Raw genomic sequence first — 13,464 nt, forward strand, 5'->3', positions numbered from 1 at the left:
GCCGGCTCAAAAGTTACTTATGCTGAAACGAGTTGGGCTGAAGTAGGCTGAAAATCGGGTCATAACCCAACTCATCCAATTCTTACTAAGTTTTAAAAACTTTGTTTGTTTTCTTATAATTTGTTTAAGTACCTAACAAAAATTTGAAGGAAAAAAAAAAGACATCAAATAAAAAAATGTCTTCCTAAAAATATTTAGACAGTTTCTCATAGGTCAGTTTGACTTGAATATAAGCCCAACTGTTAAATGGGCTGAATTAAGCCGGTCAAAATGGGCTGAGTTATTTAATTGCATGATTTTTCCTTCAAATGGATTTGTTTTTAATTTTTCCCCTTCAAATCAAACTTATACTTAACAGGGCATAAGTTCTTTAAGGGTGGGGGGTATAACTTGTGAGATATTATGATGTGAAATATTACTTATGCCCTGTGAGAAAATTAATTATTTGGCTTGAGGGGCAAAATTTAACGACCAGCACAAAATAGGAGAAAAGTGCAAATGACCCTAAAGTAAGCGGGTCATCAACCCGTCCAAACCGAAGGCCCCATTTGGACGTTGTTTGAAACCATGGTTTGAAATCATGGTTGGACATGTAAATTTGGATATCTTAAGGAGTATTTACTCTTATAGACATAAAAACAGCACAAGTTGTGAAAACTATCAAAATATTCTCAATTCTTATACAATCTTCCCAAATGAGCAAGTCATATTTCATAACAAAATTAAGACGCTAATTCATAACAACCGGCTCAAAATTAATACTAGAAGACCTTCCTAAAAATACAACATCAATTGATCAAATTTTAGTTCAATAAATAAAATTAAACAATGGGTCTTTTTACAAATTAAAAGGTTGGTAGACATAAATAAATTTGGTAGAAGTTAATGAGATTGGTAAATGATTGTTGGGGGTAATTGTTAAAAATATTTACCAAGTTATGGGTCTTGTTTTACAAAATACAAACTTATGGGTTAAATTTTATATTTTAAAAAGTTGAAATCATGGTTTGAAACCCCAAATCATGCCTTTTTGGATGATTTGGGTTTGAAATCATGGTTTCAAACTTATGTCCAAACGCTAATTTGAAATCATGGTTTCAAAACTTAGGCCAAACGCCTACTAAATGAATTAGGCGATATGAGCGATTTTGCCGCCCTTACCCATGAGCGCAACTTTTGACTTTAGACTAAGGGTGGGCGTTCGGTTTTTCGGTTCGGTTTTTCAAACTTCGATTCGGTTTTTTCGGTTTCGGTTTTTTGAAAGTGGACACCAAACACCGAACCGAATTAGTTCGGTTCGGTTCGATTTTTTGAAGTTCGGTTCGATTCGGTTTCGATTTTTTAATTCGGTGTTTTTTTTGGCATGGGCCTGAAATGGGATATTTTCTATAGATGTTACTTTTCAACTTCAATAATAACATCTATAGATGTTACTTTTATTATTATTATTTTTTCGGACTGTCGTACTTTGCCTTTTTTTGAGCCGATGGTCTATCGGAAACATCCTCTCTATCTCTACAGTAGGAGTAAGGTCTCCATACACTCTACCTCCCCAAACCCCACTTTGTGTGAGATTACATTGGGTATGTTGTTGTAGTGCTTAAATAATATAGTAAAAATTGGCTACCAGGTAAAATTAGCACTCCTTTAGATGATCATTGATCCAATCTCCCATACATAATTCAAGCCTTGAATTGTACAAATTTCCAATGGACTTTATTTATTGCTAAACAATAAAAGATTATCGCTAATTTTATTTAACGATGAAAATCAATAATGAATTATCGAAAAATCATGTTAGCTAAAGATATTTAGCAACATATTAGCATCAAAATCCATAGTTATCCTTTTTTATTTTTGTTATTATGGGAATATTCTCCTAGAGCTCCGGATCCGTGGCATTCTTTTTCTAACTCATCCATAATAGTATTTGATGCGTTAGCTAATCAAAGCAAATTGCTATAGTTTATTCTTTAGCAAATTAGTGAAGAAAATTTAGCAACCAAGACAAGCCACTGACCAGAAAATGCTTTATAACAGTAGCACTGTAGCAGCAGTAGTTACACTGTTCGGTTAAACCGAAAAACCGAAGAACCGGTGAACCGGAATCGAACACCGAATTTGTTATATAAAAAAAATTGAAACCGTACCGAAACACCGGAAACCCGAATTAATTCGGTTCGGTTCGATTTTTCGGTTTTCGGTGTTTATGCCCACCCCTACTTTAGACCTTCAATATTTGCCATAGGTCAAGCGAGGATAAAAAATTCAGAACCATCCATATTTCGAAGTCATAAGTGATGGTGTATCATTTCCTAATTGCAATTTTTATTTTTTAAAGCAATATCCACTATGCTTGTGGGCCTAGGGCTGATTTTATAATTTTTTTCTCAAAACCAAAACACATCACGTCTTTACATAGTTGCCAAAAGGCTAAGAAAAGCTAAAATTAATCTAATGAGCAAACTAGGATCTATAATAAATCCTAATCTATGATTACTAATAACCAAATAATGAAATGATAACTTAACTAATGTATCCACTTTCTCATAAAACATCCAGCAGATCCTAAGGTCCCTCTGTGCATGGCTTCCATTATGAACTGCATATGTGATGCAGCAATAGCTTCCCTTAGCATGTGTTTTGCTTGTGTTATTTGCCACCAGTGCTGTACCTACAAAAACAGCCTTATTGTAGATTCCCAGTTCTTTAGAAAACCAGATCAGATCTTGATCTTCCTTGTCCATCCAATTTATTCCTCCTTGTGTTATAACAAGATAAGCACTCTTCTCGGCTATTGTCATATTCACAGTAGGCTGAGCAGTTGCTAATACCACACACTGTGACATAGTCAATAGGCAAGTTAGATGTGACCTTGTATCAATGCTAGACCAAACCAAAAGCCAAACCCTTTGAGCCTTCAATCTGAATAAACATACCATAACCATATCTTTTCCATGTGACTTAGGATCAATAGTTAAGTAATATGCATCCAAACAGTCAGTGCCATACCCAATATCAGATTCATTTCCTAGATGCTTAGGATCATCAGTGTACTTCTCTACAGATATAAAATGGAATTCCTTCTTTGCCTGATTTACACCAGCAATCATAACACCTGCAAAACAACACACAATGTTAGTTAACAACATCACCACCATACTCTCCTCCAGGTGGATCTGAGTTTGGTGGTACAAAATCCCTTCTTCCAACTGCATCATTTGTATCTCCTCTGAGTTCTAATCCTTAAATAGGGACATTGTAGTTTGTCACTATTAAGGATTTTTCTACTTGTTGAGTCCAATTCTGCAAATGAATCCACCATTATTTCACCCTGATCAAGGGCATAATTGGCTAAGTAATCGGCCAATTGGTTGCCTTCTCTAAATATGTGCATGACCTGAACCTCTGTATGTTCCATAATATCCCAAAGCTCCTCCACCATAAATAAAATGTTCCAAGGTGGTTTCCACTCCCTTTCCAATATCATCTTCATAAGCATGGAGTCTGTTTCAAGGATGACTGCGTATACATGTTTAGACAGGCAGTACCTAGCAGCCTCAAGTAGTGATCTTGCCTCTGATTCTGTATTTGTGCTTTCCTCCATTTCCTTAGCATGTGCATGAATCAGATCTCCTTTATAGTCCCTTACACAATAAGCAAAAGAACTCCTACCAGGGTTGCCCTTAGTAGCACCGTCTGTATTGCACTTCCATGTACCCTCCGTAGGAAACTTCCACAATACCTTAGTCACTTTCAACCTTGGCATAAAGGAATCCAAACTATGCAATATGTCAGGCCATCTGTGAGGGACATTACTAATACCTGGCTTTCTTACTCTCACCAACAGTTGGATCAAAGTTGATGCCTGATATATTACTCTTGCATCTGTCACCTTATTACTGTGCATATCTCCACACTACTAAAAAACTGTTAAAAATCGACGGATCAAAAACCGACGCACTGGGTCGTTTAAAAAAACCGACGGAAAACCGACTCACAGAGTCGGTTTTTTGTATTTTTAATTATTTTAAATTATTTTAATCAGAAAACCGACGGACAACATCGGTTTTTTTGGCAGAATTTTGAAAATATAATTCCGCCAAAATAAACCGACGTCCCACGTCGGTTTAATTAAAAAAAAAATAATATAAAACCGACGTCGTACGTCGGTTTTATTTTAAAAAATATTATAAATAATATACAATTCATTTTGTTTTTTAAAAAAATAATAAACATTTTTTTTTTTTGAAGAAACCGACGGACAGTGTCGGTTTCGTTTTTTTTTTTTTTAATTTTGGGGTCAAAATCCTGTCAAATGTGCGGAAAAAACCGACGGACAGAGTCGGTTTTGTCCGTCGGTTTTTCCTATATATTGGCAGTAACGGGATTCTTTCCCATTTCAGCTATGTCACACCCCATTTTAACCGGGTAGATTTAAGAGTATGACGTATTGGTGATTCCTATTTATTTGTTTTAAGGAGTCGCCACCTAATTGATTTTAAAGGTGAATTAGGACACCTAAATATTAACTAAGGTAAAGTTAAAACTAAACCTCGATTAATAGTCTGCTTAACCAGTATGATTCTAGGTAAGGGCTCTATATTATCCTAAAGGGAAGGGGTTAGGCATCCTTTAGAATTCGTTAACTTACGGTTATCCGACCAAACTTAGGTTAATTAATCCAAATTGAATATAGTGTTTGAATTTTAAGAAAATAATTTGCTTGTATTACTAAGGTTCCAGAGAAAAATATAATAATGTCATTTGAACTAATTTATAAAGAAGTATAATAATTTCACAAAGGGAATGCTTTTAAAATGAGACCGGTAATTTGCATAAAAGGAAATTTCAAAATGTTGTTTAAAAAATAAACTTATAAATGCTGCTTAAGATTTTGAAAAATATAATAATGCTAATTAAGTAATACTTATAAATGTTGTCAATGCTCTGAATAAGAAGGTTATTTAAAACAAAACCAATACTTTACATAAAAGAAAATCTTAGAATGCTATTCGAAATAAAATTTATGATAATTGGTAACAACTTTAAAAGGAAGTAGCATAATAAAACGAGATTTATAAAAAATAGAATAATTGAACATATAAATAAAGAAGACGCGAATGTATTGTAATGTTTAATAAACATTTAAACGAACCAAGCCATGAAGTGTTTAATTGATTTTTTAAAGTTTTGAGAATAGACATGCCTTTCAGTTTTAAGAATATGTCCGAATCTGTTTGTATATTAATGACGCTTTAAAACTAAGACAATACGAAGACGACTACTTTAATTAAAAATATGAATTTTATACTGTCAATTATTCTATAAATGGCTATTATGGGTATTGTAAATAACTCTTAAATAAAATAAAAAAAGGGGGGAAAACATGAAATTTATGGAATTAATTATTAATCCTTGTTAAATTAACTACCCATTACTACAATTAAATCTACTAATTCATTAAGATTTATCTAAGTTAATAAGACAGGGTTAGTTGTACAAGATAAAAAAAAATACACAACAAGGAAATAAGGGAGAGGGGTAAGGAAAAGATAGAATGGACCTGGCCCATCTAAGGCCCAACTGCTGGAACAAGATTGGGCTTAGGCCCAATGAATTTTCTTTATATGGCTGCCACGGACAGAGCTGGACACGAGAGGAACCTTGTTGGGCTTTTAGCCCAACACCGGATGCAAAAAGGAGATGAGTCCCTCGGACTCGCATGCGAGGGTCATGCAAAAATGAAAAGAAAAGAAGTCAGAACCAAAGAGATATTTCAGAGGCTACCCTAAGGACATATCAAAACAGATATAACAAAGCAAACGTACTGGACAACTATGGTTATGATCAGAAGGATTTCTCAGATGTTTTATCATAGTTCAAGTATATAATCAGCGATCCAAGCATACTCCATTAACATGTAAACTTAATTCTGAATCAAGCATGATTATATAAAGTAATCCATCATATAGAGAACTGAAACAGATGCACTAAATTAAGGGACATCGATATCATTTGATATCCTCTGGAAAGATTTAGCAGCACCATATTGAAGACCGAGATTATTTCTAATCTATAACTATTTCACAACTTGCAGCATGGACATGACTAGGTAAAACAAATGCAAAACTAAGAAGATAAATACATAGACAGTTCCAGGCATATGCAAGTGAATTATCAAGAAGTAAGGACATTTTTCAACTGCAGGGACTGTTTCATTACCCTTGATTCGACACAATTCATATATATATAACATGCTTTTAAGTCGACAGTTCCCATATTGAACTTAAAACATGTTTTCGATTCTGAACCCAAGCTTCAATTTGAAATACTCAAACAAGGGTGCTTTAATAAAATATCCATCTTGGCCTTGTAAGCAAATCTTGCAAATGCATTTGAGCATATTATTTCTGGTTTTAATGAATCTTTCAGAAACTTATCTCAAATGAACACATACTACATTTGGCAAAAAAGGGCAACAAATCTTAGATCAATTGAAGCTTACGCTTAAACACACACTAGCTCACAGTTCTTGCTAAACATCTGGCAATCTTGCAGGATAGTGAAAAAGAAAGAAGAGAAGAAAAGATGTAACTCTTGCTAGTGATATTGATTGATTCATAAGTTGTATAATTTAATGAATTCGTACACAACCAATGATATGGGCATAGTTAAACAAGTTGTGAGCTTTAGACATGCAAGGTTAAACCATTCAAGCATGCAAATATGATCTTTGAAGATGACTTAGGCAAACAACATATCATTTTTTAGAGGTTAATCTAAGTTCAACTGAACGCAGGAATTGATTCTATCAGAAAGTTTACCAGATAATATGAGACTAAACATAGATAAATGACCAGCAGGCATCCAGGATGAGCATGTATGATCTTATTGGGTATGATCAAGATTAGGCATGTACACAATTAGGCAAACAACACTAACTGAGCTTATCCAGTAAACTACAGATTTCAATGCTAAAACAAACATGGTTAAATGAGCCTGATCAGGTACAAATTTAGATAGAGATGATCATATAATACATAACTAATTGTTTTGCCCACGAACAAGGCTTTAAGCAGTATTACAGGACTTAATAAAACATTGGTACAAATTTGTAGATTATGAAGCAACACACCATTAAACTGGTCTCCTAATCTGAACCTACACACAATTAATCTAAGGACATGTTAACCAACAAATATAAGCCTCGGGTGAATCTAGACTTGCATATAAGGCGAATATACTCCCAGAATTGAACTAAGCAGGATCGAGCATGTTTAATTCGACCAGAACAAACTACAAACGCAATTAAAATATGACTACGCAAACAAATCGACAGAATAGTTCAAAACACACAAACGATTACTAAAGAGCTTGCAGAAAGGGGATTCACCTTCTTCAGGTGCAACGAAGCGAGGCGAAGGTTTCGATCTAACCTAGAACACTTCAAATTTTCTTCGAGATACTAAGAACTCCGAATTTGTGTGTACTTTGAATCCAAACAGATGCTAAAGGAGGGGGGCAAAACATAACACAAAAAAAGGGTGTGGATTTTTATTCGATATCGAACAATACAGTTAAAGAATTCATTCGTCTATGGGGTTTCTCGTGATTTTCAGGTTCTTTTCTTCTTTTTTTTTACTCCTCCTTACGACTAAAAAAAAAACTCTCTTTTCATGTATTGTTCCGTCCCCTCTTTGAATCCTCTCCTCTCCCCCTTATATCGTGGACTCGTTTTCGTTTTTTTTGAAGAAGAGAGAGGAGCGGGGGGGACAGGATGGGTGCGATGGCAGAAGCATGGGTGTGACAGGGGTATGGGTGAAACGGTGATGGAGAGAACGTGGTGGGGGACAAGGTCGAGTGGAGTGTGTCAGACGAGTGGGGAGCAGAGGTGTAGTGAGGGTAACGTGGGAGAGAGGGAGCGAATGGGGTGTCAGGGGTATGGGGTGGTGTGCGGCGGAGGAGGGAAAGAGGCGATGGGGAGAGAGAGAAGAAAAGAAGAGAGGGAAGGCGGTGAAATCAGGAAAATGAAGGGGAAACCCTTATTCGGATAAAAATGTGGATCGGACCCGGTCCATTTGTGGACCGGGTCAATTTTTAGACTAGGTATTAAAAGATGGACTAATGAATTAAAAACATGGACTGGTCTAAAAATTGAGATAAAAAATATGATCTAGTCCAAAAAATGTTAGGAGTTCATCGGACTTTGATTTGGGGTCCGGTAAGTCAAAATACGAACCGAGTGTAAGAAATAGTTTGGCTTCTAACTTTGAATAAGAAACTTATTTAAATAACTCGTGTTAAAATATTGTTCGACATGAAATATGCAATCATTAATGCTCAGATAAAAAATGGTGTTGTAATTATGCAAAGATAAATGCGATGCGTGTGCGTAAGCTGGTAAAATGCCGAAATGATAAAAATTGTGAATTATAATAATAGTAATAAATAATAATGATAATAATAATAATAATAATAATAAAATGCGGTAATAGTAATAAGAATAATTGATAGAATAATGCAATAGCGGTATTGATAAGAGGCTAATAATTATAGTAAACATAATATATATTTTTTATTTTTTCAAAAATATTAGAAGCACAAATAGGTATTTCGAAGGAGAGACGGGACAAAATAGGTATTTCATATTCTTTGTCAATGTATTTGTGTTAGCTTAGTTATCATTCTTTGTAATATTGTTGAAGTTGAATATGTGCAAAAATATATACTTTAATTATTTGACTAGTTTTTTTTTTTTTGTTGTTGGATTGTGCTTTTTGTTAGAAACCCATAAGTTATTAGAATTGTTATTGATCATTCTAAATTAGAATGGATTGAGATTGTGCTTTTCAAAGTTAGAATTGTTAAGTTATAGTATTTCTATAACCTCAATACTAAAATGTAGATTTTATTTCTCTAGATTTACTTTTCAATTTTTAGAATTGGTTGGAATTGTGCTTTTCAAATTAAGTTAGAATTATTAAGTTATGTTAGAATTATTAAGTTATAATATTTCTATAACCTCAAAACTAAAATGTAGATTTTATTTGACTAGATTTACTTTTCAATTTTTAGAATTAAAGTTAGAATCCATAAGTTATTAAAGTTAGAATTGTTATTGAGAATTCAAAGTTAGAATTAGTTGGGATTGTGCTTTTCAAAATTATATTAAAGTTAGAATTTATAAATTATTAAAGTTAGAATTTATAAATTATTAAAGTTAGAATTGTTATTGAGAATCCAAAGTTAGAAATGGTTGGGATTGTATTTTCTTAAGTTATATTTTAAGTGAGAATTCTTAAGTTATAATATATTTCTATAACCTCAATAATTTGTGGGTATATTTTTGTAGATGGATCGTATGTGGATGTATAATATGAATAATAGTAATCGTGTGGGTGTACATGATGAATTTGTTGAAGGTGTTGATGGGTTTATCAAACATGCAATGACACTTTACCCTTTTCAAAATGAAGGGGTAATTAGGTGTCCTTGTTCTCATTGCCGGTGTATGAAGTATTTGAAACCGGAAGCGGTTAGGGTTCATTTATATAGTCGTGGGTTTAAGCAGAAATATTATGTTTGGACTGATCATGGAGAGACTGATGGGGTCAATGGTATATTTTACAATATGGTTGTCGGTGAAAGTAGTGTGTCGCGGGAATATAGTCACGTCCAATATGATAGAGTTAATGATATGGTTAATGATGCTTTTGGCGTACAGTCTGGGTTTGAACCTGAGCAAAATTTTGAGGAACCTCCTAATGAAGAAGCAATGCGCTTCTATCAAGAATTAGAAGAGGCTAGTCATCCACTTTGGGTAGGGAGTCAGCATTCTAAGTTGTCTATTGCAGTTAGAATGATTAACATCAAATCAGATTGGACTGTTGTTGAAGCTGCTATGGATTCAATGATTAAGCTTGTAGGGGAACTAGTTAGTCCGGAATTCGACATACCTAAGAGTTACTATGAAGCAAAGAGATTGGTTTCCAAATTATGATTGTCGTATGATAGAATTCATTGTTGTCCAAACGGTTGTATGTTGTTCTATAAGCAAGATGTTGATTTAAATGAATGTAAAATATGTGGCACAAGAGTTGAGGAAAGTAACACCATGAAAGCGAATATTGAATTGCTAATGGCACAAGTTAAAAGCCACATCGCATGTGGACGTTTTGGTGTGCCCCCTTCTCCCCCTCCCTCTGACCCAGAAGATGATGATGACGGTGATTTCGTAGCCCGAACACCGGATGATCAGTTGTAGTAGTTAGAATTTAATAATGGACTTATGTTAAAACTAGTTAATGGTACTTTTGGTTGGTCATTTAAATATTTCAGAACTTTGAAGGTTTATTTAGATCGTATTTGATGTGTTTTATTATTACTTAGGATGATTTTATGTGTTGTAGCTCTTTTAGAATTGATTTGGAGCATTTTAATGCTAGTTTTGAGCAGCTTTTGTTATTGGTTTCTGAGCAGATTTTGGTACTGGTTTTTGTGCAGGTGTGGTTGTAGAAAATGCATGATTTGCATGTTGAAAATTTTCCAGAAAACCGACGGAAAATCGACTCTGTCCGTCGGTTTTCTGGAAATTAATTTTGCAGATTTTCCAGAAAACCGACTCGCTATGTCGGTTTTATAATTAAAAATAAAAAAATTATATAAAAAAACCGACGGAGTGCGTCGTTTTTTCATAAAATATATATTATTTATATATAAGATAAAAAATACGAATTTAATAAAACCGACCCTGTCCGTCGGTTTATTTTTTTTTTTTAATTTTTAAAAATATTTGAATAAAACCCGACGGACAACGTAACCGATGCTGTCCGTCGGTAAAAACCGACGTTGTCCGTCGTTTTTCTGAAAGCGAGGCTATTAAAACCGACGGACGTTAAAATGTCGGTTTCCCGGCGGTTTGGTTAAAAAAACCGACGCTAGACGTCGGTTTTTGTCAACGGTTTTTTCCGTTTTTTTAGTAGTGCCATTTCTTTTTTTCCACAACTCCCACACAATAATAGAAGGAACAACATAGTAAATTGCACGCATTGTAGGCCTTACCTCAGCAGTCCACCATTTCAATATTATTTGTTGCAAGTGCAGCCCAGTGATGTCAATACCTGCATCAGTACAGAAATAGGACCAAATTCTTTGTGCAGTAGGACACTTTAAAAAAATATGAGAAATAGTCTCTTCCTTTGGATCTATAGCACAACATCGACACTTAGAAGGTAAGTTGTATCCCCAGCTCCTGATTACCTCATCCAAAGGAACTTTAAAGTGCCAAACTCTCCACATTGTAAAAGCAACCTTATAAGGCAAACCCTTCACCCACATCTTCTTATAAATATCTCTTTTTTCTGCTTTACTTCTAACATATTCCCATGTTGTTTTCACACTGAATTGCCCATTGGTGGATAATTTCCAATATGGAACATCAAGCTCATTTCCTTTACTTGGAGGCTGAATCTCATTCAAAATATGATCTGCAAGCTCCTCAGGTAAGATGTTTCTAATAACAGTCTCATTCCATCTTCCATCAGTAACAACATCATAGACATTATTAATATTCTCATCACAGTAAAAAGGAGAATCTGTGAGAAAATACAAAGGGCCTAAGCCTGTCCAATTGTCAAACCAAAAGAGAGATGAACCCATCCTCAACTGCCACCAAATTTCATGATCAATAAGGTCTCTAGCCATTAGCATCTTCCTCCAAATATGTGACCCTTTCTTCCATGGTACAAGGATTGGATTTTTTTTTTCAAATACTTGTTGCTCATGAAAGCACCCCACAAAGTTGGTTTAGTTCTGAAATTCCACCATAACTTGGCAAATAATGCCAATGAAATATCTTTCAAGCACCTGAATCCCAGACCACCTTCATCCAGTGGCAAGCATGCAATGTCCCAGCCTGCCCAGTGTCTTTGCCATTCTCCCACCTTATTACTCCAAAAAAATTGTGCAAATATCTTATGAAGCTTCTTGATAACAAAGGCTGGAGGATCAATAGCAGAGAGCAGATGCATTGGCATGGCTTGTAATACATGCTTGAGTAATACAGTTCTACCACCAAAGGATAACAGCTTACCCTTCCAACCTTGAAGTTTGTTCCTTACCTTAGCTATCAACTCTGAATAGAAAGCCATGCAACCTCTAGCATAATAGATAGGACAGCCAAGATATATTAAAGGAAACTCCTTCCTTTTAATACCAGTTACCCTTTCAACTTTAATAAAGACATCTTCAGCCACCTTATCATGCAAATAAATGGAACTCTTTGCTTTGTTAATCAAATGACCAGAAGCAGCTTCATAATTTCTCAAAACCTCCATAATCATCTTCAAAGAAATCTCACATGAAGAAGAGAAGATGATAGTATCATCAGCATAAGCTAAGTGGTTGATCTTGGGACTCCGCTTAGGCAATCCAAAACCACAAAACCAAGGATTATCATATAACACATTAAGAGCTCTAGACAAAGCTTCAACGGCAAGAATAAACAGTGTATGTGATAAAGGGTCACCTTGTTTGACTCCCCTAGTTGAGTAAAAGAAACCATAAGCTTGACCATTTAAAAGTACTGAATACCAATTATTCCTTATCAATTCAAAAATCATGCTAATAATCCACTCTCCAAATCTAAATTTCCTGAGAACATTAGTGAGGAAACTCCATGAGAGCCTATCATAGGCTTTAGCCATATCAAGCTTCATTACAACATTAGACACAATTTGACTTCCATTCCTTTTTCCTTTATTTGTTCTCACCCTGATATCAGAGATGATTTCTTGAGTTAACAAGATGTTTTTCACAATACTCCTCCCTCTAACAAAACCAGCTTGATTTTGTGAAATTAAATCAGGTAGTAGAGGAGCCAATCTCTCATGAATCACTCTGGAAAATATCTTATTAACAAAGTTACTAAGGCTTATTGGCCTCATATCCCCAAAATTCTGAACATCTTGTTTTTTAGGCAATAGAACAAGGTTTGTGTGAGTAATGTACCTTGGAAGTTCAGAACCATGAATAAAGTCAACTACCATATTGAGAATATCATCACCTATGATTTCCCAGCATGTTTGAAAGAAGAGACCTATAAATCCATCAGGTCCTGCTGCACTTGCACTATTAAGGCCAAACACTGCATTTTTAACCTCATCCTTGGTTGGTATATCCACCAAGGCTTCATTCTGCTCCTTTGAAACAAGTTTTGGAGTATGCTCCAATATGTCATATTGAGCAGGTGGTGATGTTTCATGGAATTGAGCCTGAAAGAATCTAATGGCCTCTTCAGCAATATCTGCATCATTTTCAAGCCATTGCCCATTGCTATTTTGAATTCTTATCAGCTGTAATTTCTTCCTTCTACCATTAACATGTGCATGAAAAAACTTTGAATTTTTGTCACTAGCTTGAAACCAGGCCATTCTAGCCTTTTGCCTCCAAAATTCTTCCTCT

At 34.8% G+C, this 13,464-nt stretch overlaps 1 protein-coding gene across 1 annotated transcript; it reads right to left on the reverse strand.

Moving 5' to 3' along the window:
• Nucleotides 1-11,087: 11,087 nt before the first annotated feature.
• On the reverse strand, nucleotides 11,088-11,706 carry LOC132643873 (uncharacterized). The gene is made up of 2 exons (XM_060360395.1): nucleotides 11,263-11,706; nucleotides 11,088-11,123 (listed from the first exon to the last, which is right to left on the reverse strand). Exons 1-2 carry the CDS (start codon nucleotides 11,704-11,706, stop codon nucleotides 11,088-11,090), a joined length of 480 nt encoding a protein of 159 aa, XP_060216378.1.
• Nucleotides 11,707-13,464: the final 1,758 nt, after the last annotated feature.

This window comes from Lycium barbarum, chromosome 6, assembly GCF_019175385.1.
Source record: "Lycium barbarum isolate Lr01 chromosome 6, ASM1917538v2, whole genome shotgun sequence".
In the NCBI taxonomy this organism is placed as follows: Eukaryota; Viridiplantae; Streptophyta; class Magnoliopsida; order Solanales; family Solanaceae; genus Lycium; species Lycium barbarum.